Here is a 24,340-nt window from a genome sequence, read left to right as displayed (position 1 = left end):
CCTATAATTAATAGAAGAAAATACAGGACAACAAATGTAAATGTCATAAAATTTTAAAACATTCTGCAGAAGATAAACTAAGGGAAAATATTTTTGACACATAAAAGAAGAATGGTCATTAGTCCTATAATGTAAGAATTCCTACAACTAGTAAGAAAAAGGCAACTCATTTTTTAATGGTTAGAGGATGTAATCAATTTATTGAAAAGAAAATGCAGATGATTAGTAAACATATACAGATGACTGGTAAACAAGGGAAATTCAAAATAAAATCCATTCTTGCCTATGCCTGTGTGAGATTTTCTGTCTCCAGCTATCTCTGCTAACAGTCTGGTTATTTACTTACTTTTTATTTGTTCAGCATATATATGGGCGCTTAGTATGGTGGTCCCTACTTTCCTATATACCTATAAGCAAAGGCTGGGGAAATGTACACCAAGTTGTTACTAGAGCTTACTTTTGGGGACTAGGGATTGGTAGGGTGAAAGTTCTTTACACTTCCATTTTACTATAATTTTTCGTTTCTTCTATATGTCTCCAACACTTGGAGTCAGACTCATAATTAACAGTTGGGGGGCAATGAAACATTAGCTTGTTTAACTTAAATTTTCCTGAATACTACTGAAGTTGAATATTTTTTCATATACTTATTAGACTTTTGAACTTCCTGTTATTCATCTTTTTCCCATTTTTCTATTATGTTAAATGTCTTACTCTTAAATAGTTGCAAGTTGTATTAATATTCTTTTAATACCACTCTGTTATAGATAATACACATCACAACCCCTCCCTGCAAAATCTATTGCCTATTTTAGCTTTATGATAACAAAAATTAGTTTTGTTGTAGAGCTAAATTAATTATATTGTCATAGTTGTGCTTTCTATGAATTACTTATACGTCTTTTCCTTTTCCTATCTTGAAATCATAAGTTATCCTTCTATTATTTCTAATATTTTTAATGTTTTATTTTTATTATTAGGTCTTTAATTCATCTCCAACATGCAACTGTGTATGTTTTGGAGGTAGGGATCTAATTTTACATAGATACCCACAAGTATGTATATATACGTAATTATTTAATATATAACTTACATTTTAAATAAATATTAGTCTTTATTAATATATGATCAATTATATGTAATAATATATACACAGAGATACATGCATATTTACGTTTTTAACTAAATTACTCATTATCTTTATTTGATATTCCACTATTTCCCCATTGATTAGTAACATCATCTCTGGCATATGGTAAGTTTATATTTGCTGAATATTTCTAGATTCTGTTCCACTCATTTATTTTAGTTTCTCTGTGCCTGCACTGACAATACATTTGTTTTATTTGCAGTAGTTTTATGAATCTTAGTACCAGGTAGAGTGAGTTCTCCTCTTTTTGTTTGTAAAAATCTAGTTATATTCCAGTTCATTACTTTTTCATCTGAAATTTATTATCAGCTTCTCTAATTAAAAAAACAGCCTGATACATTTTCTTTAGAATTACATTGAATTTATAAATTGATTTGAGGAGAATTAGTATCTTTACAATATAAAGATTAGTTCTTGTTTGAAAGGATGGCCTGTGGAGCCTGTCCTCCTGGGTTCTAATTCTAGACAAGCTACTTACACCAAGCACTGATTTTGGGTAAATTTTCTGCCTCAGTTTTCTCATTGGTAAAATCTAATGCTAAACTGAATGAGTTAATGAGTTAATACATGTAAAAGCACTTAGAATCTGGCCCATAGTAAACACTCGGTATATATTAGGTGTTATTAATTTTATTTCTTCACTCTTTTAGATGTTATTTTATGTCCCTCAATAAAGTTTTGTGGTGTTCTCTATAAAGATTTTATACATCTTTTTAAATTTATTCCTAGATGTAATATAGTTTTTGTTACTGTTATAAATGAGATTAACTATGATTACTAAATTACTTTTAAGTAATAAGTATCCAGGAACTTTCTCGAGCTCTTTTATTAAATTGTCTCAGTAGTTTAAGATTTTCTTGCATTTTCCACATAACTATCAAATATGACAGTTGGATTTTTTTGTATTGTTTGCGAAATAATGATAATTTTGTTTGCCCTTTTCAGTTTTTTTCTCTATATATATTACATAAGAACTCTAATACATATTTGAATAAGAAGCAGTGATACTGGTCTTCTCTGTCTTATTATGACTCTAAAGGGACTCCTCTTAAAATTTCACTGTTAAATGTGTTGTTTACTCAGTTTTTGGTAGATAACCTTTCTCAAGTTGAGGAATTTACCTTCTGTTCCCAGTTTGTTAAGACTTATACCGAATCTGTATTGAACTTTATTATAATTGTTTAAAATCAGTTTTTTGAAAGTCACAACAACTACATAACCCTGAACTTTTAAGCTACTTATTACTAAGCATAATTTCATAAATATTCAAGGTTATCATATTTAAAAAAAGGAAAGAAATACTACTGACTTCATCCATTTTCATTTTGAGAAACGAAAGCACAGAAGTTACATTATTAGAAATCCTCTATCTCAGTGGGTATCAAGACATAGAATGACTTCGAGATTTAGTGGCATATTGGCAATACAGAAATCAAGAGGAATATTAGATATAATTTCCTATTTTCATCTTTTAAATATTAAAAATTTTAATTTAAGATTTTATTGGTTGGTCCCCCTACCCCTAGGCTATGCTTCTAAGGAGCCCATTAGGCAGCTTTAAGCCCAGCACTGTAGGGCTTCTGGCACTGCCCCCTAGCTCTGTGCTATGGGAGACCTGCTCTCTCCAATACTGTCTTAGCCAGAGCCTATATAAGACAGTGCTGCAGGCCTGGCAGTCTGTGGGCAGCCCCTACAGTGGCCAGCACACTCCATAATGACTCCTACCCCAGAGAAAGGGAAAGATAACCATACACACCATTTCAGAGGAGGCCCTGGCAGCAGGCTGGAAGCAGACAAGTGGTGTGACTACAGGTTGCACCCACCAACAAAAGCTGCTCAGGACAACACAGGGGAAGCACACAGCAGTTTGATGCTACAGCATCTCTAGGAAACACCTGGTCTGACTCAACCTAAATCCAAGGCATCCCCAGACTGGCCCACTAACACCATAGGAACCAGACACTGCCCACAACAGGGGGAAGAGAGCCATTGCAGATAACTAGACTGAAGGGAAAAACAGCTCAGCTACAACAGCAGGGCACACACATCACACATAGAAGATAGCCTTAAAGCACCACATTCTGGTAAACATAAGACTTTGCACAACAGAGCACTATAGGACCTCTTCTTCATAAGGCCATTACTTTGAGGTGCAGGAAACATAGCTGTCGTTCCTAACACAGAGAAGCAGATACAGAGAGCTAGACAAAATGAAGAGACAGAAGAATATATCTGAAATGAAACAATAGGACAAAATCACAGCAGGATCCCTAAGTAAAACAGAGATATGTAATGTGCCTGAGAATTCAAAAAAATGATCATTAATATACTCACTGGGCTTGAGAAAAGAGTGGAGAACATCAGTGAGACCCTTAACAATGAGATAAAAAAGAACCAGTCAGAGATGAAGAACACGATAAATGAATTAAAATTACACTAGATAGAATAAATAGTAGAAGCAGAAGAATCAGTGACTTAGAGGACAGAGTAATGAAAAGTAATCAAGCTGAGCAGATGAGAAAAAAATTATGCAAAATGAGAATAGACTTAGGGAACTCAGTGACACCATCAAGCATGATAACATTTGCATCATAGAGATTCCATAAGGAAAAGAGAGAGAAAAGGGGGCAGAAAATTTATTTGAAGAAATAATAGCTGAAAACTAACTGAATCTGGGGAAGGAAACAGAAATCCACATCCAGGAGTCACAAAAATCCCCTAACAAAATCAGCCCAAGGATGTCCACACCAAGACCCATAGTAATTAAGGTGGCAGAAAGTAGTGATGAAGAGAGAATTTGAAAAGCAGCAAGAGAAAAGAAAGCCGTTACATACAAGGGAAACCTTATAAGGCCATCAGATTTTTCAGCAGAAACTTTGTAGACCAGAAAGGAATAGCATGACATATTCAAAGTACTGAAAGGAAACAAACAAACAAACAAAAAAAAACCAAACAAACAAAAACAGGCAAAAATACTGTCTCCAGCAAGGCTCATTCAGAATGAAAAGAGAGATCGAGTTTCCCAGACACACAGAAAAGTAAAGGAATTCATTACCACTAAACCAGCCCTACGAGAAAAGTTAAAGGGGACTCTTCAAGTGGAAAGTAAAGACCGTACACAAGAGTAAGGAAATAGGAAGCACAAAAATAGTAAAAATAAGTATATTGATCAAAATCAGCCAAAGGACTTAACAAAATAAATGATGTAAAGTATGATACCATATACCTAAAACATGGAGAGGAGAGGAGTTAAGAATGGGCTCTACTTAAGCAGCCTTCATTTTAGTATAGACTGCTGTATACAGAAGATGTTGCATACAAACCCAATGGTAACTACAAATCAAAAACCAATAATATGCAAAAATAAAAAAGAAAGGAATCCAAGCATATCACTAAAGCAAGTCAACTAATCGTGAGAGAAGAGAGCAAGAGAAGAAAGAAACAGAGAAAAACTACAAGAACAACCATAACACAAGCAACAGAATGACAATAAATACATACCTATCAATAATTACTTTGCAAATGGACTAAATGCTCCAATCGTAAGACATAGGGTGACAAATGGATTAAAAAAAAAAAAAACATCTATATGCTGGGTCTCATTTCAGACCTAAAAACACATGCAGATTGAAAGTAAAGGAATGGAGAAACATTATCATGCAAATGGATGTGAAAGAAGCTGAGATAGCAGTACTTCTATCTGACAAAATAGACTTTGAAACAAGAGACAAAGAAGGACACTATATAATCATTAAAAGGACGATCTGGCAGGGAAATCTAACAACTGTGAGTATTTTGGTACCCAAATATTTAAAGCAGTTACTAACAAGCATAAAGGAAGTAATGGGTGGTAATACAATAATAGAAGGGCCTTCAACCACCCTACTTACATCAATGGGCAACCTACTTACATCATCTAAACAAAATCAAGAAGGAAACTGGCTTTTTTTTTTTTTTTTTTTTTTTTTTTTTTTTTTTTTGGAAACTGGCTTTGAATGACACATTGGACTAGGTGGATTTAACAGATACATATTCAGGACATTCTGTCCTAAAACAGCAAAATACACAATCTTTTCAAGTGCCCATGGAACCTTCTCCAGAGTAGATCACATACTAGGCCACAAAACAAGTCTCAACAAATACAAAAGAAATCAAAATCAATTTATGCATCTTTTCTGACCACACCACCATGAAACCAGAAATGAACCACAAGAAAATATCTGGAAAGACCACAGATATCTGAGGCTAAATAACATGCTACCAAACAATGTATGGGGTCAACCAAGAAATCAAAGAGGAAATCAAAAAAATACATGGAGACAAATAAAAATGAAAATACAATGGTCTGAAATCTTTGAGATTCAGCAAAAGCTATTCTAAAAGGGAAGTTTATAGCAATACAAGCCTACCTCAAGAAATATGAAAATCTCAAATCAAAAAATCTAGCTTTTCACTTACAGGAGCTGAAACAGAAGAGCAAACAAAACCCAAAACTGGTAGAAGGAAGGAAATAATAAAAATTAGAGCAAAAATAAACAAAATAGAAACTTAAAAAAACCAATAGAACAGATCAATGAAACCAGGAGCTGGTTCTTTGAAAAGATCAACAAACTAAAGGCTTCATAAGCCTTTAGTGAGACTCAAAGAGGACTCAAAATCAGAAATGAAAGAGGAGAAATAACAAATGATATCACAGGATTATAAGGGTGTTATAAAAAATTATATGCCAACAAATTGGACAACCCAGAAGAAATGAATAAATTCTTAGAAATAAGAACCTTCCAGATTGAATCAGGAAGAAGTAGAAAATTGGAACAGACCAGAAATTGAATTAGTAATCAAAAGACTGCCAGCAAACAAGTCCAGACTAGGTGACTTCACAGCAGAATTCTACCAAACATTTAAAGAAGAATTAATACCTATTCTTCTCAAACTTCCCAAAAATAAAAAAAAATAAAAAAAAGGAGGGAAAACTTCTAAATTCATGCATTACCCCAACATAATATTAGCAAGCTGAATCCAACAATACATTTTAAAAATCACTCATCACCATCAAGGGGGATTATTTCCAGGGTGCAAGGGTGGTTGGATATTTGCAAATCAATCAACATGATGCATCACATTAATAAGAGAAAGGGTAAAAACCCTTCACAAAGTAGGTCTCGAAGGAACATACCTCAACATAATAAAAGCCTTATATGAAAAACCCATCCTCAATGGGAAAAAGCTGAGAACTTTTTCCCTAAGTTGAAAAACAAGGCAAGGATATCCACTCTCACTTTTATTAACATAATACTGGAAGTCCTAGCCACAGCAATCAGATAAGAAAAAAGAATAAAAGGCATCCAGATTGGTAAGGAAGAAGTAAAATTTTCATCATTTGCAGATTACATGACACTGTATATAGAAAACCCTGGAGACTCCACCAAAAAACTACTAGAATTGACAAATTCAGTAAGATCCTAGGATACAAAATCACTGCATAAAAACCTGTTGCATTTCAATACATTGATAATGAAGTAACAGAGAAGTTAAGAAAGCAATCCCATTTACAACTGCAGCAAAAATAATAAAATACTTAGGAATAAACCTAACCAAGGAGGTGAAAGACCTAAAACTTTGATGAAAAGAGACTGAAGATGACACAAAGAAATGGGAAGACATTCCATGCTCACGGATTGGGAGAACAAATATTGTTAAGATATCCTTACTACCCGAAGCAATGTAACATTTAATGCAATCCAAATACCAATAGCATTTTTCACAGAACTAGAACAAACAATCCTAAAATGTATATGAAACCACAAAAGACCCAAATACCTAAAACAGTCTTGTAAAAGAATAAACAAAGCTGAAAGTATCACAATTCCAGATTTCAAGTTACTACAAAGCTGTAGAAATCAAAACAGTATGGAACTGGCACAAAGACAGACACATAGATCAGATGGAACAGAATAGAAAGCCCAGAAACAAACCCACAATTATATGGTCAATTAATCTTCAACAAAAGAGGCAAGAAATGCAGTGGGGATAAAAGAGAGTCTCTTCATCAAATAGTGTTGAAAAAACTGGACAGCAGCATGCGAAAGACTGAACCACTTTCTTAGACCATGCACAAAATGAATTCAAAATGGATTAAAGACCTAAGTGTGAGACTTGAAACCATAAATAAAAATCCTAGAAAAGAGCATGGGCAGTAATCTCTCAGATATTGACTGTAGCAACTTTTTTTCCAGATAGGTCCCCTGAAGCAAGGGAAACAAGCAAAAATAAACGATTGGGACTATATCAAAACAAAAAGCTTCTGCACAGCAAAGGAGACAACAAAACTAAAAGCCGACTGAATGAGAAAATATATTTGCACATGACATAGCTGATAAAGGGTCAATATCCAAAATACATAAAGAACTTATACAACTCAACACCCAAAAACCAGATAATCCAATGAAAAAATGGTCAGAAGACACGAACAGACGTTTCACCAGAGAAGACATCCAGATGGCCAACAGACACATGAAAAGATGCACATCATCACTCATCATCAGGGAAATGCAAATCAAAACCACAGTGAGATCAGAATGGCTGAAATCAGAAACATGAGAAACAAGTGTTGGTGAGGATATGGAGAAAACGAACCCTCTTGCACCGTTGGTAGTAATTCAGACTGGTGCAGCCACTGTGGAAGACAGTATGGAGTTTCCGCATAAAGCTAAATACAGAATTACCCTACAATCAAGTAATTGCACTACTGGATATTTACCCAAAGGATTTGAAAACACTAATTTAAAAATGTGCCCCACTATGTTTCTTGCAACACTGTTTATAATAGCCAAATGAAAGAAACAGCTCAAGTGTCCATCAACATTAAACGGATAAAGAGTGTATATATATATATATATACACACACACACAGTAGAATATTACTTATCCCTAAAAAAAAAAGAATGAAATCCAGCCATTTTCAGTGACATGGTTGGAGATAGAGTATAATGCTAAATGAAATAATTCAGAGAAAGACAAATGTCATATGACTTCATTCACATGTGGAGTTTAAGAAACAAATGAACAAAGGGAAAAAAAGCGACAAACCAAGGAACAGACTCTTAACTATAGAGAACAAACTGATGGTTACCGGGGGGGGGGGGGGGGGGCAATGAGTAAAATAAGTAATAGAGATTAAGGAGTGTACTTATAATGATGTGGACTGAGCAGTGTGTAGAACTACTGTATTATACACCTGAAACTAATACAGCACTGTATGTGTCCTATCCTGGAATTAAAATTAAAAATTTAACAAAAGATTTTATTGGTGGAGGGGCACTTGTTAGATAGAGAAAGGGAAAAACAAGTATTATAAAGCTAATTGTGTAAAGCTTTGTTTCATATAAAGCCAGAAAATGTGTATCATCTGGTTGTAGAGGTGTTCAGTCATCGTCTCAGTATCTTTGGAAAACTACCAAAAATAGAGGCATTTCTCCTTCAGCATGTTTTCATGAGTAAATTAGATGTAGAAAGCTTTGTTAGTTAGAGAATATTATTTACGTTAAGTTCACTATTTTCATAATCACAATACATAATCAGCATAGTTGTATTATGGGGAAAGGGAGAGGGGAAGGAAGGACTTAGTTTGGAGGCTGTTTTTTGAGTTTTTCTTGTGGTTGCTTATTGTGACATTGGGTAATAGCAGCAATAAGTGTTTTTCCTGGATAATAAAATCAAAGGGACATTGTATTTAAGCAAAACTAGATATGATCAGTGAGTAAATTTTATATGTAAGTTTTTTAACTATTAAATTTTTCCGTACTTCTAGTATTTATCTATTGGTATATACACACTTAGGCATCTTTTGTTGATGGAACACATAATTAGAAATAGTTCAGAAATGACTCCATGTAGCCTCTAACACATTCCCCCCCATCAAAACAATTATTCTTATAATTTCTGATGCCTTGATGTTAAGATGTCTACTGTAGAATTACTACTTGTTTCTAAAAGCTATGTATTCGTTGTCATGGAGGTAATTAAAATAATTTGAGTTTGCAAGGTTTTCAAATACAAATGATTTGATTTTTCTTACTTCCACTTGTGCTCATTAAATTAAAGCAAAATCTAGCTTTTTTTTTTTTTTACAGAGAGCATGAGAACAGGGGTGGGGGGAGGGGCAGAGGGAGAGAGAGAATTTTAAGCAGGCTCTCCAGGGAGCCACTGAGCCCAGAACCCAATGTAGGTTTCAATCTTCATGAGCCTGAGATCATGACCTGAGCTGAAGTCAAGGGTTGGAGGCTTAACTGACCTCCAATTGAAGGCTAACCAACCAGGCATCCCAAAATCTAGCCTTTTGTAAAAACACTTTTCCCACACTGTTTCAATTCCATGCTGCTCCATCTATATAGTAAGTGCTTTGTGTTCACTTAATAGTGTTAGGATAGTGGGAAAGCATAAGCTTCTAACAGCTTTCTGATCCTAGTGTTGGGAATCAAAATAATGTTTCACTGTAGAAGGTATTTGGGAAAGCTACATCTGAAAGATACTACTACTGTCTTGTAATAGGAGTAACTCTTGGACAGGTTAATCCTATAGTTTAAACCCTGATGTTTACTAAAACAAATCAGATGCTCTTTCCCTTTGTATACTATGCTTTCCATTAATCTATTACATTATACTGGCATTTGGATTAGTATAAAGATCAAATTTAGGTATACTTTTCTCTTTGTTGAACTATTTTTTGAGGATAACTTAAATACAAATTTTTGTACCACATGCATCATGCAATTTGATATGTGACTTTTATTGGTGCAGTTTTTCTAAACTGTTATATGGAATTATGAGTATTAAAAAACTGAACTGTACCGATATGTCATCAGTGTGTGAATATATATACATATCTAACTTCTAAAAATGATGTAGCATAACCCTAAGCTGTTAAATGATAGCCATAGTAAGACTATTTACACTAATGTTTTTAATAAAAGTAGATCTAATTTGGTCACTTACTTTCTTTTAGCGAAGAGTAACCAGAATTCAACAAATAGAGAAGGACATACTTCGTATACGACAGCTTTTACAGTCCCAAGCAACAGAAGCAGAGGTTAGTAAATTGAGTGTTCTTTTTGTTGTTGTTGTATATACGTATAGTTATATACATATAGTTATTCTAAGAAAAGAAAATATGTATAATTAATGTGGTATCATTGAAATATAGATGTTCTTATAGAGAATTGAGACACTAAGTTTTTCCATGAAATTAAATGAATTATCAAAAAGCTTGATTATATTGATCTTTTAATAACTCCTACTCAATTAAAATTTATAGAGCCATAGATACTTTACTTCAGTGATCAGATTACATAGAATCTTTGGCTATTATCAACTAGGAAATAAGCTATTACCTGTATGCATTTCATGATTAAAACTGATCATAAAATTTAATGAGGATTGCTTTACAATCCTCATTAAAATTACAGTAAAAGGATAAAATGAAAAAGACACAAAGACAGGAGAGGTGACATAATAAAATTGGGGAAGGTGGACCGCAGGTAAATGGATGCACTGTTTTAGCATATGATAGTGGATTAACCCTGTAGTCAGCAGTAGGAAGCCATGAAGCAACTCATTTTATATCGTGGAGTCCTAATACCTTCCAAAATAAGCACCTCTGGATGTGAGGACTAAAATTTAATAAGAGGATGATTGAAAATTTGTCAAGAAGCAGGTGGAGCTTCCAGAGGTTGTCTTGAATTCTTCATAGCCAGGTAACTTCTTTCTAATCCCAGCAAAAAATGAGAGTCTTCTAGAAAGGGTAAAAAGAAAGGGTCTTTAGATAGGGGTAACCCTAGTATAACTGAAGTTGGGGTATCATACTAAAAACTGAAATAAGTAAAAATTTACTCATTGGATGCCAAAACCCTCACTGCCATCTAGGCTTACAATACAGGAAAGTTCCTAGAAGCAACTTCTCTAGGAAATGTGACTAACCCAAGAAAACAGATCTAAAGGTACTGACATTGGAGGGTTCCTCAATAAAATAACCTAGCTGGGACCACCCCATACAACAGCCTTAGTTGCCGGTCTTCATCCCTCATGCATAGAGTGTCGCTTAACCTTTTCATAGGCAGCCGGCCCGTTGTGAAGTAGGGATGGACAGCTAAAGACTACCAGGTATTTTAAGAAGTTTCCTAATAAGAAAGATATAATGGAAAAAGATACTCTGCAGAGAGAAGAACACTTTAAAACCTAAAACTAACATTAATATTCTCAGATAAAGAGATGGCATCCATAGTGGAAGGAAACAGTGGTATGCAAAACATTCAGAGAATTCAAGAAAGCGTTCTTGGGAATTAAAAGTGTGGTAGCAGAAATGAAAACTCAGGTTAGAAGATACATTTCTCAGAAAATGGAACAGAAAGATAAGAGATGGAAAACAGAAAAACTGAGAAAATCAGAGAATCATTCCTGGAAGGTTCACTGTCCAAATAAAACGGAGTTCGAGAAGAAGAATGGAAGAGCTAGAGAGAGGAAATGTCACAGAAATAAAATACCCTAGAATCGAGAGGCATAGTTCTCCAAATAAAATGGTCTCTTAAGTATCCAATACCACCAATGAAAATAGTCCCACAGCAGGCACATCATGATACAGTATCATTCCACTAGGAATAAAAGGAAAGCCCTAAAACATTCTAAAAAAGGAAAGGGAATCAAAAAAACCCGGCAAAACAGGAATGTAAATGTCTTAAGCTGTATAAATAACAACTGGAAGCTGGGAAGTAAGAAAACCAATTCTGCAATGTTGATTCTTAAGGACTGGGTTCTGGGGAAAAGAGAACCGTATCTCTGCTTCTTTGTCCATTTCACTCTACTGTTGTATGGCAGGCAGTATTCTGGGTGTTGCTACCCCTTTGGCTTTTCAGTGTAGTTTATCTTTTTTCCCCTTGATTAAGCTTACTACAGTCTATTTTTTAAACTATTTTTAAAGAGGCAGCCTTTTGTTTTTATTGAGCAGCACTACATTTTATATTTTCTCTTATATTTTCTACTCTGAGTTTTTGCTGCTGTTGTTTTTCTTGTTTCTTTAGTTACAGTTTTTTTTTTCTCTGTCTTTCTAATATCCTGATTATTTCTTATATCCTGGTTGTCTACATCTAACAGGTTCTTCTGTATTTCGGAATGAATATTCACATGTATTTTTTCTGGTTGATTGAATCTTTTATTTGCATGAAATAGCTTTCACTATTACATTTAATGCTCTTCACTTTGAATTTCATTTTGTTTGCTATTAATATTGTTACACAAGCCTTCTGTTATCATTTCCCCACTATGACATACTCCCTGCCAGTATTTCCAGTTTACCACCAACTTTCTGGCCTGTGGAAAGCCCTAAGAAATTGTCATTTGTAAATTACCAGCCTTATTTTCCAGCGTGGTTCTAAGTCTTTTGCAGGTGGAGACTTGTTCGTGTTTTTTGTATTTATTCAAAACTTTTTATTCATGTCATTGGATCTGGGACCAACTGTCCACCGTCGTGATGCAGTGTCTTCTTACTTTCTTTTGTTATGAAAATGATTAGGTCAGTCATAGCCTACAGTGGTTACATTTAGTCTGTGAGTTCAGCAAATGTAGATTAAAGGAAGGTACCATGTCATTTAAGAAAGAACAAAAACCGTTTTCTTAAATTTGCTTTTCAAAGTTGTTGTTTAGCTCATATAGCTAAGTGGGAGAGGCTGGAAAATGGAGAAAACCAGGATTTGGACACTCATAAATTAGTTTATATATACAGTGTAGACAAGAAAAGATAGCTGTAAAATAATTTCTTCACCATGAAGCATGCATATAGTGCTGTCCTTGTTCTATGTGTTGACAACTCTGGTTTAGAGTCTAGATGTAGTATGTAATTCAAGTGATGTGATTATTGCACATGATTCAAATATCAAAAATCACAAAAAGATATGTGAGGCAACCAGTTCTACCACTTTCTTGTATATCTTTTCAGAAAAGGTAGGTTATTCACTCACAAGCAAATACATTTGGGGAGATCAAAAAGATGGAAGTTGTGAGAACTGTAGCCTGGTTGTAAAGAGCCAGTGAGAGCCAAATGGCTCAGTCAGTTAAGCATCTGACTCTTCATTTTAGCTTACGTCCTGAGATGGAGTCCTCTGTTGGTCCACTCGGCAGGAAGTCTGCTGGAGGTTATCTCCCTCTGCCCCTCCTCCCACTCTCACTGTCTTGTGTGCACACATACATGCATGTCTCTTATTTGAGACAAATAAGTAAATAAATCTTTTTTTTTAAAAAAGCCAGTGAGAAATATTTATTAAAATCATATGCAAAGTACTTTTGCAACTCATTAATAAGGAAACAGCTCAATTTAAAAATGGGCAAAAGATTTGAATAGACATTTCACCAGAAAACATACAGGAAGGACTGGTAAGCAAATGAAAATATGCTCACCATCATTAGTCATTCAGGAAATCAAAATCAAAGTCACAGTGAGATACTACTTTACACCCATTAGGATGGCTATGATCATAAAGACAGATAATAAGCCCTGAAGGATGTGGATAAATAGAAGCCACCATACGTTGCTACTGGGAATGTAAAATGTACATCGCTTTGGAAAACAGTCTCGCAGTTAAGGATATTAAACATAGAGTTACCATGTGACGCAGCAGTTCCACTTCAGGGAGCCTCTCCAAGAGAAGTGAAAACATATGTTCACATGAAGACTTTAACTTGAATGTTCATAGAAGTATTACTCATAGTAGCCCCCAAAGAAGAAACCATGCAAATGTGTATCAACAGGTGAATGATTAAACACAATGTGGTATATCTTTACAACCAAACACTGTTCTGCAATAAAAAGGAACAGATTGGTGATGCATACTGTAGCATGGGTCAAGCTCAAAAACAGTGTGCTAAGTAAGAGAAAACAGACATCTAAGTCCACATATGTCATGTATAAGAAATGTCTTGAAAAGTCAAATTTATAAAGACAGTAAGTCAAGCCAGGGATATGAGTAGGAATGAGGATTAGCTATAAATGAGCACAACGGATCCTATTAAAATGATGAAAATGTTCTAAAACTGGATTGTGGTGATGCTTGGTACATTTACAAATAACTGGTACGCTTAAAATGAGTGAATGTTGTGGTATGTAAATATCTCAGTTTTTTTTTATTATTATTTTTTTAGCCGTATGGTAGAAAACTGGCAAGTTGTACAGCGACTCTGGAAATGAGGATGCTAGTTAGGATTATTCTTTCATAGGATTCAGCAACAGTTTCTTTGCCTTTGATGTTAGCATCAAAGAGTGCTCACTTCAGCAGCACAGATACTAAAATTGGACAATGGTAAAGTGCAGGCAGGCCTGTAGCCTAGGGTCAGTAAGAGAAAAGGGAAGCAAATAACAAAGAAGAAAAGAAGGAGGAGGAAAGAAGTAAAGATAGTAAGTGGTAGGGATTAGTTTGGGTCCTGGAGTCAGACTTGCCATCCCACCTCTGGCTCTGCCATTTACTAAATATGTGACCTAAAGCCAGATTCTTATCTTCTCTGCCTCAGTTTCTTTATCTGCAAAGTGGGGATGGTAATACCTACCGCACAGGGTTGGTAGGATTAAATAAGTCAGTAGATGCCAAGAGATTAGTGCATAGGAAACAGACTTTTAACTTTATCATATTCATCATCCTTCATCAAACAGGCCTGGTAATCCTTCAGGACTGTGTTTCTGTGGGTCCCCCATTCTCCTCCCCTTGGAAATGACTTTACTAATCTCCCTGTCTCTAATAATTCCATTTCCTCCCTCAAAGAGAAAAATGGTACCTGTCATCACAACTGCCTGTCCCTCCTATCAGGAAGCATTTTCCCTTCCTGCCTGTGCTTTGGATTTTCAACTCTTGCCTTTTCAGAAACTTCTTACTCTTATCTCTTTTTTCCTCACAATTTATCTTCTTCCTCTTCAGTGACACATTTACCTTGACATTTAAACATGCTTATGTCTTATCTTTTGAAATACAAAATGAACCCTCCTCAATTCTGCCTCTCCCTGCAACCGTGTTCCTTCATCTGCCCCCTAACCTCCCTCATCCTCTTGCCATTCACCTGCCCAAAGTGGGTTTCGAGACTCCCAGGTCTGTATTTCTTCCCCACCATTAACCCTTAAAACACACCAATCCAGATAGTCTCTACTCCCATCATGACTTCTGTGTTATTAATTAAATTGATATTTTCAGTCTTCATCTTGACATTTTCTACGTTATCGAACACTGATTATTCCTTGAGATATTCTTCTTTTGGAATTTATGGTAACACTTTTTGCTTTTTTCCTACCTCTTTAGCTTTTATGGGCCCATGTTCTTTTATCTGGACATTAATTGTACACATTCCTTAAGTCTTTATTTCTTTTATCTGTATTATCTTTCACTTAAATGATCTCGTTTTTGCTTATAGCTTCACTTACCTTTTATACACTGTTGGCTCTGAGATGCATTTTTCTAGCCCTGAGTTCCAGACTCCTAAATGTATGTGCCTTCTCTGCATGTCCACTTAGATGTCTCAAAGATACCTTAAATCCAGCATATTCAAACATAATTAATGGTCTCCTCCTCCTAAGTCCTTACTATGCTGTCTCCTCCAAAAAAACCTCATTTCCTTAGTATTATCTTCTTTGCAAGTGGCACCATCATTATTCAGTTGTGTGAGCTAAGGAATGTAGGAGTAATTCTTGATACCAGATCTTCTCTCCATATCCAGTAATATCAAGTCCTTCAGATTTACCTCTTTGTCCCTACTTCTTTTATCCCTGTCGCTGCTTGTGTAGTTTCAAGTACCATCATCTCATGCTTAAATTAATAGATTAGCTTCCAAACTGGCCTGCTCTACATTTCTTACTTGCTTAGACATTTAAAATTAAAGTTTGACCATAAAACATCAATTAACGTGAACTTTTCCCATTAATAGTCTGGTATTTGTTATGTGAGGGCAAGAGTGACCTATGAGAATCACACTAAAATTCAACAAAATCAGTAAGATTTTTTTTTTTACCATCTTTTCTTCTACTCTCTGCAACATGATTTTTCTGATATACTAGAACAAACCACCACCCCCCTCCTACCCCAGGTCCTTTGCATATGATCTGTTTACCTAAAACCTTCCCCTAACCTTGTCCCTTTTCCCAGAACTCTTATTCTTTAGATATCAGTTTAGTTATTATTTTTTTAAGATTTTATTTATTTATTCTTGAGAGACACACACAGAGAGAGAGGCAGAGACACAGGCAGAGGGAGGAGCAGGCTCCATGCAGGGAGTTCGACGCGGGACTCGATCCCAGGTCCCCAGGATCATGTCCTGGGCCAAAGGCAGGTGCTAAACCACTGAGCCACCCAGGGATCCCCTAGATCTCAGTTTAAACAGCACTTCCTAAGAGGGCTGTTTCCCAAACTCTTAGGTCATGTGATATCCCCCCTCTGCTTGTATAGTCTCACAGCACCTTATACTCTTTTTTTCAGTGTGCTTGTCAAAGTTTTTTAACTTTACTGTTTTCTCATTATTTGATAGTATGCCTGATGAGACTGTGAGCTTGAGGAGCATGTAGAACCGTGTCATATGTTGCCAACACTGTATTCTGTGCTGTACAAGTAATTAACATAACAGATGCTCAGTAATTACTTTTACATTGACATCCTTAATTGTTTCAAATCTTTGTGTTTTTAGTGGGTTTTTAACTCATTTTGTCTATTGATTTTGTAATGTGTCTACTTTGATTGAATTTGTTGAATTTTATAGCGTGATTTTCAGATGATACCGTTTTTTCTTCTATTTCTGAATTATTGGGCCTACTTCATTTTTGCCTATATATAACTTATACTAGTTTATTGATGGAAATATTGCATACAAATTAACTTCTAAGTCACATTTTAAATGGCCTAGGAAAGTTTGATGTTTAAAGAAGTCCCAGTGGAAGCCATTTTGTAATCTAATTATCCATTATAAAACATGTCACGTTTTTTAAAGTGTAACTTTTATTTTTGAGTATCATTTTCCTAGAGCAAGCACATTTGTGTTTCCATAAAAGATAATGGAAAATTATTTTACTATTTTGATACTGCAGTGGTATTTTTATAGAGTGACTGCTTTATACTGGGTTATAATCTATCCTGAGATGCCTGCTTTCACTGGATATAATCTATCATTTTCATTTCGTATAACAGATGGTGGTTACATTAGAAAGGGTTTTTGGTTTTATTCATATCAGAATCTGAGAGCTTATTGATTTCATATGACTTTTATTAGCAGAAGATGTATATATATATAGATATATAGATATATATCTATATATATATATTCTTTGTATAAATATACAGAATGTATTTGTAAGCTTAGGTAATGGTTTAACTGTTACATTTGCAACACCATTAAATGCCAGAACCATGTGACCTTGCGAAAGAGACAATTATTTGTTGTAGTTGGGTTATACCCCTGATAGTGATGTGAGCACAGCTGGTGGAAGATGGTGTTTCTGTGAGTCTCAGGAAATCCTTTGTCTTGTGCAGCTCTAATGCTCAAGGGACACACTTCACTTTCCTTTCACTGAAATAGTCAACTGCCAACCATGCTGGAGGTTATAAAGTGCGGCTCCGAGCTTTTGTAAACCTGTATAATTGATGCATCCAAAGCTTTAATACAAGAAAGGAAAAAAGCTGTGGGTTAAGACCGCATTCACCATTTTTGTATGTAATGATGTTAACTCCGTATTAACAGAGATCATCTCAGAGCAAGCATGAAGCCGGCTCACATGAAGCTGAGCGGCAGAATGAAGGTCAAGGAGTGGGAGAAATCAACATGGCAACTTCTGGTAGTGCTCAGGTAAATACATCATCTCATTAGTTTTCTTTTTAGTTAGCTATTTAAATATTTTTAAAGGAATATGGTGTGAGATAGTCCTCAGAGTGATCTGTGAATCTTATCAATTTCCTTAGTCCTGAGTGGTTATCTCCAGAAGCGTTCAGTGCCAGATTGCTGTGTCATTTTTATTACATCTAACAATAATGCTTTCAGATTGTCTAAGTATGTTTTCTAGCTCTAAATTGTGTGTTTCTGTTTAGGCTTAAATGATAAGCGTGAGTAGAGGGCTTTTTGAAAAATAAATGCTAAACTGCATTTTGGTTATATGTATGATTTGACCTAGTTATTATTGCTTGCATTGAACAGATTTGCTCTTTCTCTAAGGCATTCTTTGCAAAGACATTTTTATGTTTTTAAAAGTGATCATAAGGACTTTGTTATCATTTTTGTTTTCTGTTGTACTTCAAGGCTATGTAAATCTAGAAATCCAAATTTTGTAATTGAAAAAAATGATACTAATGCCCCTAAAAAGTAGAGACATAGCCTGATTGTTTAATCATTATCACATGGTTTTTAGCAAAATTGTGGAAGTCAACTTGATTTTTTTTAATGTAGCACTGTTATCTTGTTTTTCTGCATTAGTCTTCTGTTAAAGTTTTATCTGAATGCGTCATAATATGACAGAATTTTTGGGGGGTGTTTGATCTTCATATTTTTTTCAATATTTTTATGTTGTAAATGATTTTTTAAAATAGAATTTTACTAAGTTTTTAAAGATAACTTCCCCACTATTGATATAAAATATTCCGGTACTGCAGAGTCTAGGTTATTTTTGATGATAATATATATTTTTAAAAGAGCATGGATTAAAATTTAAAGCTTAAAATGTCTCATAGTTGAGTATTTAAATATATTTTAGTGAGTTAAAAAAGATATTTCATTTTAGTATTACTAGTTAGCATTATACTGGGGAAAACTCTGGTTACAGATTGGTAAGTTGGGGCAAAAGAAATTATATTTAGCATATTTGAGTTATTTCTTTTCTACCTTTAGGGAATTATTTGGGAAGTTTATGTTTTCCTAAGAAAAAAAAAGTGTTCTTGACAGAAAAAAGCTATTTGCTAGGATTAGACCAACTATTAATGCTTTGGGTCATATCCCAGTTATTATGTATTTTAAAGTCTCACTGATCCAGTAAACTGGCTATCCATTTAAAAAATAATAATTGAATGCTTATCACACTTTTTACATCAGAATTAATTCTGAGATTAGATTTAATGTCAAAATGTAAACTATTAAATATAAAAAGATTAGAAAAATATGGATAGAATTTTTATAATCATGAGGTGAGTGGGAAAACTTAAAAGAAAAAATCAGCAGCTTTCACATAAAAATGTAAAACTTAAGTACATCCTAAAATCACGGCAAGGTTACAAGACAAACAAAAACTAAGATCTCATTATCTACAAATATTTATAATAAGGAAAAAGTTGCATTTCCAAATACATGAAGCTTGTAAATTAACTAAAGATCATTAAAACATAAACTAATGACATGACATGAACAGGAACTAAAAGGAAAAATAGAATGACTTTTAAACATATGGAAAGGTGATAATTTTATTAGTAATGATTTGTAAATACAAACTACAGCCAAAATGATATATATTTTTTCTTTTTGCATGCCATTGAGTAAGCAGAGATCAATGACATTCAGTATTGGTAATGGTAGGTTGACAGGCATTCCTATATTCTCTTTTTAGTTGAAATGGAAGCTTTCCAAAGAGCAATTTTATATCTGCCCTGTGGTTCACCATTACAGTATCTTAAAATTTTATGCTTATGGGGTAGTAGGTGAAGAATCTTCAGACATGTTTGGAAAGATTCATCATATTATTTGTAATAGCAAAAATTAGAAATAACTTGAATATATTAATCAGTTTGTAATTGATTAAAATATCAGTCATTTGACTGGGATAAGTGGTTAAATGGCCCTGTAGATGGGGATTAATCCCACTCCCCTACTATCTAGCTAAGAGACTAATCTTGGACAAGTATAAACACTGAATCTTATGAGTGGGAAAAATTAGAGAGGGAGACAGAACATGAGAGACTCCTAACTCTGGGAAACGAACAACGGGTAGTGGAGGGGAGGTGGGCGGGGGGTTGGGGTGACTAGGTGACAGGCACTGATTGGGGGGGGACTTGACGGGATGAGCACTGGGTGTTATATTTTGACAAATCAAACTTCAATAAAAAATATATAAATATAAAAAAACTGAATTTTAGTGTTTGCTCTTTAGCAATATAAGATGGTAGAGCTCTGAGAACTAAATACAATATGCTGTTAACACGGTTCTTGGTATATAGTAGATACTCATTAAACATAATAGCTTATTTTTAATAACTAATAATTATTTTTCAAGTTAATATTATCTGCTGGGTGCTGTCTTGGACTCTGGAGATAGAGAATAGAAGAGGACAGATAGTCCAAGTCCTCACAGAGCCTTCATGGTACATCCATACAAATGTTAGAAATGATCATTTATATCTCTGCTTATATAGAGATCTAATTTTATTTCAGCCTTGACTTTTCTAGTATATTTTTCATATTGTAATCAGAGTGGTCCTTCCAAAACACCATATAACTTAGTTGTTTAAACCTTTCAGTGCCCATAGAACAAAATCTAGATTCTTTGATGCCTGCTCTCTGATGATTTGCCCACATTTCTCACACTCCCTCACCCTCCACACTCCCATCACACTCAGGTCCCTCGAGTGTGTTCAGGCTTTCTACGTGACGTGCTCTGCCTGGGACTCTCCTCTGTTTTAGTTCACTTGTATGTGTCCTACCTATCCTTACCCCTTAGCTTAAATACCATTTCTTCCAGGACATTTTCCTTGTCCTCACTCCCCTAGAACTGATACAGTGCTCTCAGGTACTCTCTATTTATGTTCTCATAGAATTGAGCACAACTTATCGTAAGTTTAATTGCCTGTCCTCCTCTTTAAAATCCTATTAGCTGGGGCAGCTCAGTCCGCTAAGCTTCTGTCTCTTGATCTCCCCTGACTTCTTGATCTCAGGGTCATGAGTTCAAGCCCCATGTTGGACTCCACACTGGGTATGGAGCCTACTTAAAAAAAAAAAAATTTAAGCTGAACTGTATTTCCATTGCTCACCATAACATTTTTTTCTTTAAAACAAATATTCTGGGCTGCCTGGTGGCTCAATGGTTTAGCGCCACCTTCAGCCCAGGGCCTGATCCTGGAGTCCCGGGATCAAGTCCCACGTCGGGCTCCCTGCATGGAGCCTGCTTCTCCCTCTGTGTCTCTGCCTCTCTCTCTCTCTCTCTCTCTGTCTGTCTGTCTCTCTTTCTATCTCATGAATAAATAAATAAGAATCTTTTTAAAAAATAAAATAAAAAAATAGATAAATAAAACAAATATTCTTTCATATTACACATATGTATACATGTGTACGTTCATAGACGAATGTCTGGAGGAATGTTCAAAATGTTACCAATGTTATCTCTAACTGTTAGGATTTTTGTTGTTTTTATGTTCATATTTACATTTTTATGTATTTGAATTTTTTGTAATGAGCATGAGATCTATTAAAAAATAGTGAATCAGAGGGATCCCTGGGTGGCGCAGCGGTTTAGCGCCTGCCTTTGGCCAAGGGCGCGATCCTGGAGACCCGGGATCAAATCCCACGTCGGGCTCCCGGTGCATGGAGCCTGCTTCTCCCTCTGCCTGTGTCTCTGCCTCTCTCTCTCTCTCTCTCTTTGTGACTATCATAATAAATAAAATAAAATAAAATAAGTGCATGATTAAAAAAAAATAGTGAATCAGAGGCAAGCATTCATTCATTCTGCAAATGGTGAATTCTGATAGTTCTGTAGATTGCATGGTAAACATGACAAGCACTTTTGTCTGGCAATATCAGCCATAGACCTTGCCACCAAATCAGTGTTTGCATGGCACTGCTATTGCCATTTATTGGTTACTTTTAGTTACTGTGAAAAACAGTACTACAGCTGCTCCAAATCCTCATGTAGCCAAGTGATATATGCCCATGGGGACTGTGATTGAGTTAGCCGAGGTTCCTTTAAGCTATCTTCATAGGATCTCTACACATGACAGCCTCTTAGGATTTGTTCATTTATTTTATTTTTTGCTCCAGAAATTAAAACCATTGACAATAACTAAAAATGAAAATGAGTCTCTGACTTTCTCAGGATCAAAATAGCATCCAGCAAAGCTCCTATCCTGCTGCACTTGCCACTACTGCTACATGAAAGTTCATCCTACACCCTCTCTCCCCTGGTTTCCTGTCTACATCCAATCTGCCAGAATGATCTTTGCAAAGAGTAAATCACCCTCTTTGTAAAACTTTATTGGTTTCCCTTGGCTCTTAGAGTAAGACGGTGCTTTATTATGACCTATACAACCTGGCTCCCACCTAATTTGTTGGCTTTACATCACACTTGGCTCTCACTACTTCAGCAACCCTGGCCTTTCAGTACCTGATATTTATTGGCCCTCCCTTTCTTGCAGCCTGTGCACAGTCTATGTCCCTTCTTTTATAGTGCTCTTCTCATCCCGTTTCACTCCATTAACATCAGTTCAGGTGTCTTTGCACTTAAGCATGACTTTCTAACAGGCTCCAACAGTTCAAATCCCACTGTCATAGACTGTCCTAGAACATTCCGCTTTGAAGAGTACCACATTTGCAATTTTACATTTATTTGCGTGATTATTTAATATTGATTACTCCCACTAGACAATAGCTCTAGGAGGACAAAGATTTCATCTAGTTTTCATATCCTCATAGTCCCTTGGTAATAGTTGATAACAGTAAATAGATGTTGGTTGGATGGAAGATCTGGCATCCCTTCTAGAAACAGTGGGGGTTTTTTTGTTTTTGTTTTCTAAGATTTTAATTATTTGAAAGAGAGAAAGCATGAGCAGGGGAGAGGGGTTGAGGGAGAAGCAGATGCTCTGCTGAGCAGGAAGCCCGATTCCAGGACCCTAGGATCTTGGCCTAAGCCAAAGGCAGATGCTTAACCGACTGAGCCACCCAGGCGCCCTAGAAATAGTGTTTCTTGGTCTGTGATTAATCTCCCCTGGAAATTAAATGGAAAGACAAAGATGGAAATAAATTATACAGGTCAGATCCCTGCTTGCTTAGTATATAACTATATGTGTAATTCATTTATGAATTAGTTCTTAGCTTTTCTATTTAAAGTTTAAAACCAGATCTCTCATGATAGCCAGTAAGTAGTGATGAAGTTCAGCCAAGCGTGGGAAAGAAATGAAATGATAGGAGAACCTTTTGCTGCTAATAAGTGTTTTAAAACTTTTTGCTATGAAAATTTTTCAAACATATACAGAGGCAGATAAAATAATAGAGTAATCCTCATATACCCTATTCTACTTTGCCCTCCTATTTTATTTTTGAGAATGATCTGACATTGTCATCAGTTCTTCCATAAATATTTCACTCCATATTTCCAAAAGATAAGAACACTTTTTAAAAATATATAACTGCGGGGCGGGGGGCACCTGGGTGGCTCAGTTGGTTGAGAGTCAGACGATTTTGGCTCAGGTTGTGATCTCTGTGTTGTAGAATAGAGCCCCAAGATGGGCTCCACACTCCCATACTCAGCAGGGAATCTGCTCTAGATTCTCTGTCCCCCTGTGCCCCTCCTCCTACACATGCGTGGGCATGCACACGCTCTCTCTCTAAAATAAATAAGTTTTAGAATATATTTTATATATATACACACAAAGCTGTTGGGGTGCCTGGTTCAGCTGGTTGACCACATGACTTGATCTTGGGGTTGTGAGTTCAAGCTCCAGATTAGGTGTAGAGCTTACTTTAAAAAAAAAAAAAAAAAAAAAAAAAAAAAGAACTAAAAGTATATAACAACACTCCCAAAGGAACTAACAGTAATAGCATCAATATCCAGTCAGTATTCAAATTTGGAATTGTTTCATAAATGTCATAATTTTTCAGTTTATTTGACTCTTTCCAGGTAGGGTTCATGCTTTGGAATTAGTTAATAAATCTCCAAGTTTCTTTTAGTCTACAGATTCTTTTTTGGCTCTTTTGTTTTCTGGATGTTTATTTGTTGAAGAACCAATTTTGAATTTTGTTTGTTTCATACAATTTTCCATAGTCTGGATTTCACTGGTAACATCTCTGTGGTGTGTAGTTTGACATTTTTCTCTATCCCCTGTATTTCCTATAAGTTGGTATTTGGATCTAGAGATAAAATCAGCTTTAGATTTTCAATTGTTTTCTGAACAAACTGGTTTTTTGTTGTTGTTGTTGTTTTGAGTTTGCAGTTCTTTT

General features: G+C 35.3%; 1 protein-coding gene across 9 annotated transcripts in view; it reads left to right on the top strand.

Annotated features, from left to right (window-relative positions):
* The window catches only part of APC (APC regulator of WNT signaling pathway), a 128,095-nt gene that overhangs the window by 72,410 nt on the left and 31,345 nt on the right, over nt 1-24,340 (top strand). For all 9 annotated transcript variants that reach the window (XM_038532138.1, XM_038532142.1, XM_038532141.1 and 6 more), the window contains 2 exons: nt 10,155-10,238; nt 17,900-18,004. In XM_038532138.1, the coding sequence (XP_038388066.1) occupies nt 10,155-10,238; nt 17,900-18,004 (189 nt within the window). The remainder of the gene's footprint in view (nt 1-10,154; nt 10,239-17,899; nt 18,005-24,340) is intronic.

The sequence above is a fragment of the Canis lupus genome, chromosome 3 (assembly GCF_011100685.1).
Source record: "Canis lupus familiaris isolate Mischka breed German Shepherd chromosome 3, alternate assembly UU_Cfam_GSD_1.0, whole genome shotgun sequence".
In the NCBI taxonomy this organism is placed as follows: Eukaryota; Metazoa; Chordata; class Mammalia; order Carnivora; family Canidae; genus Canis; species Canis lupus.
Note: the sequence above shows the minus strand (reverse complement) of the source record. Positions and strands in the feature narration are given on the sequence as shown.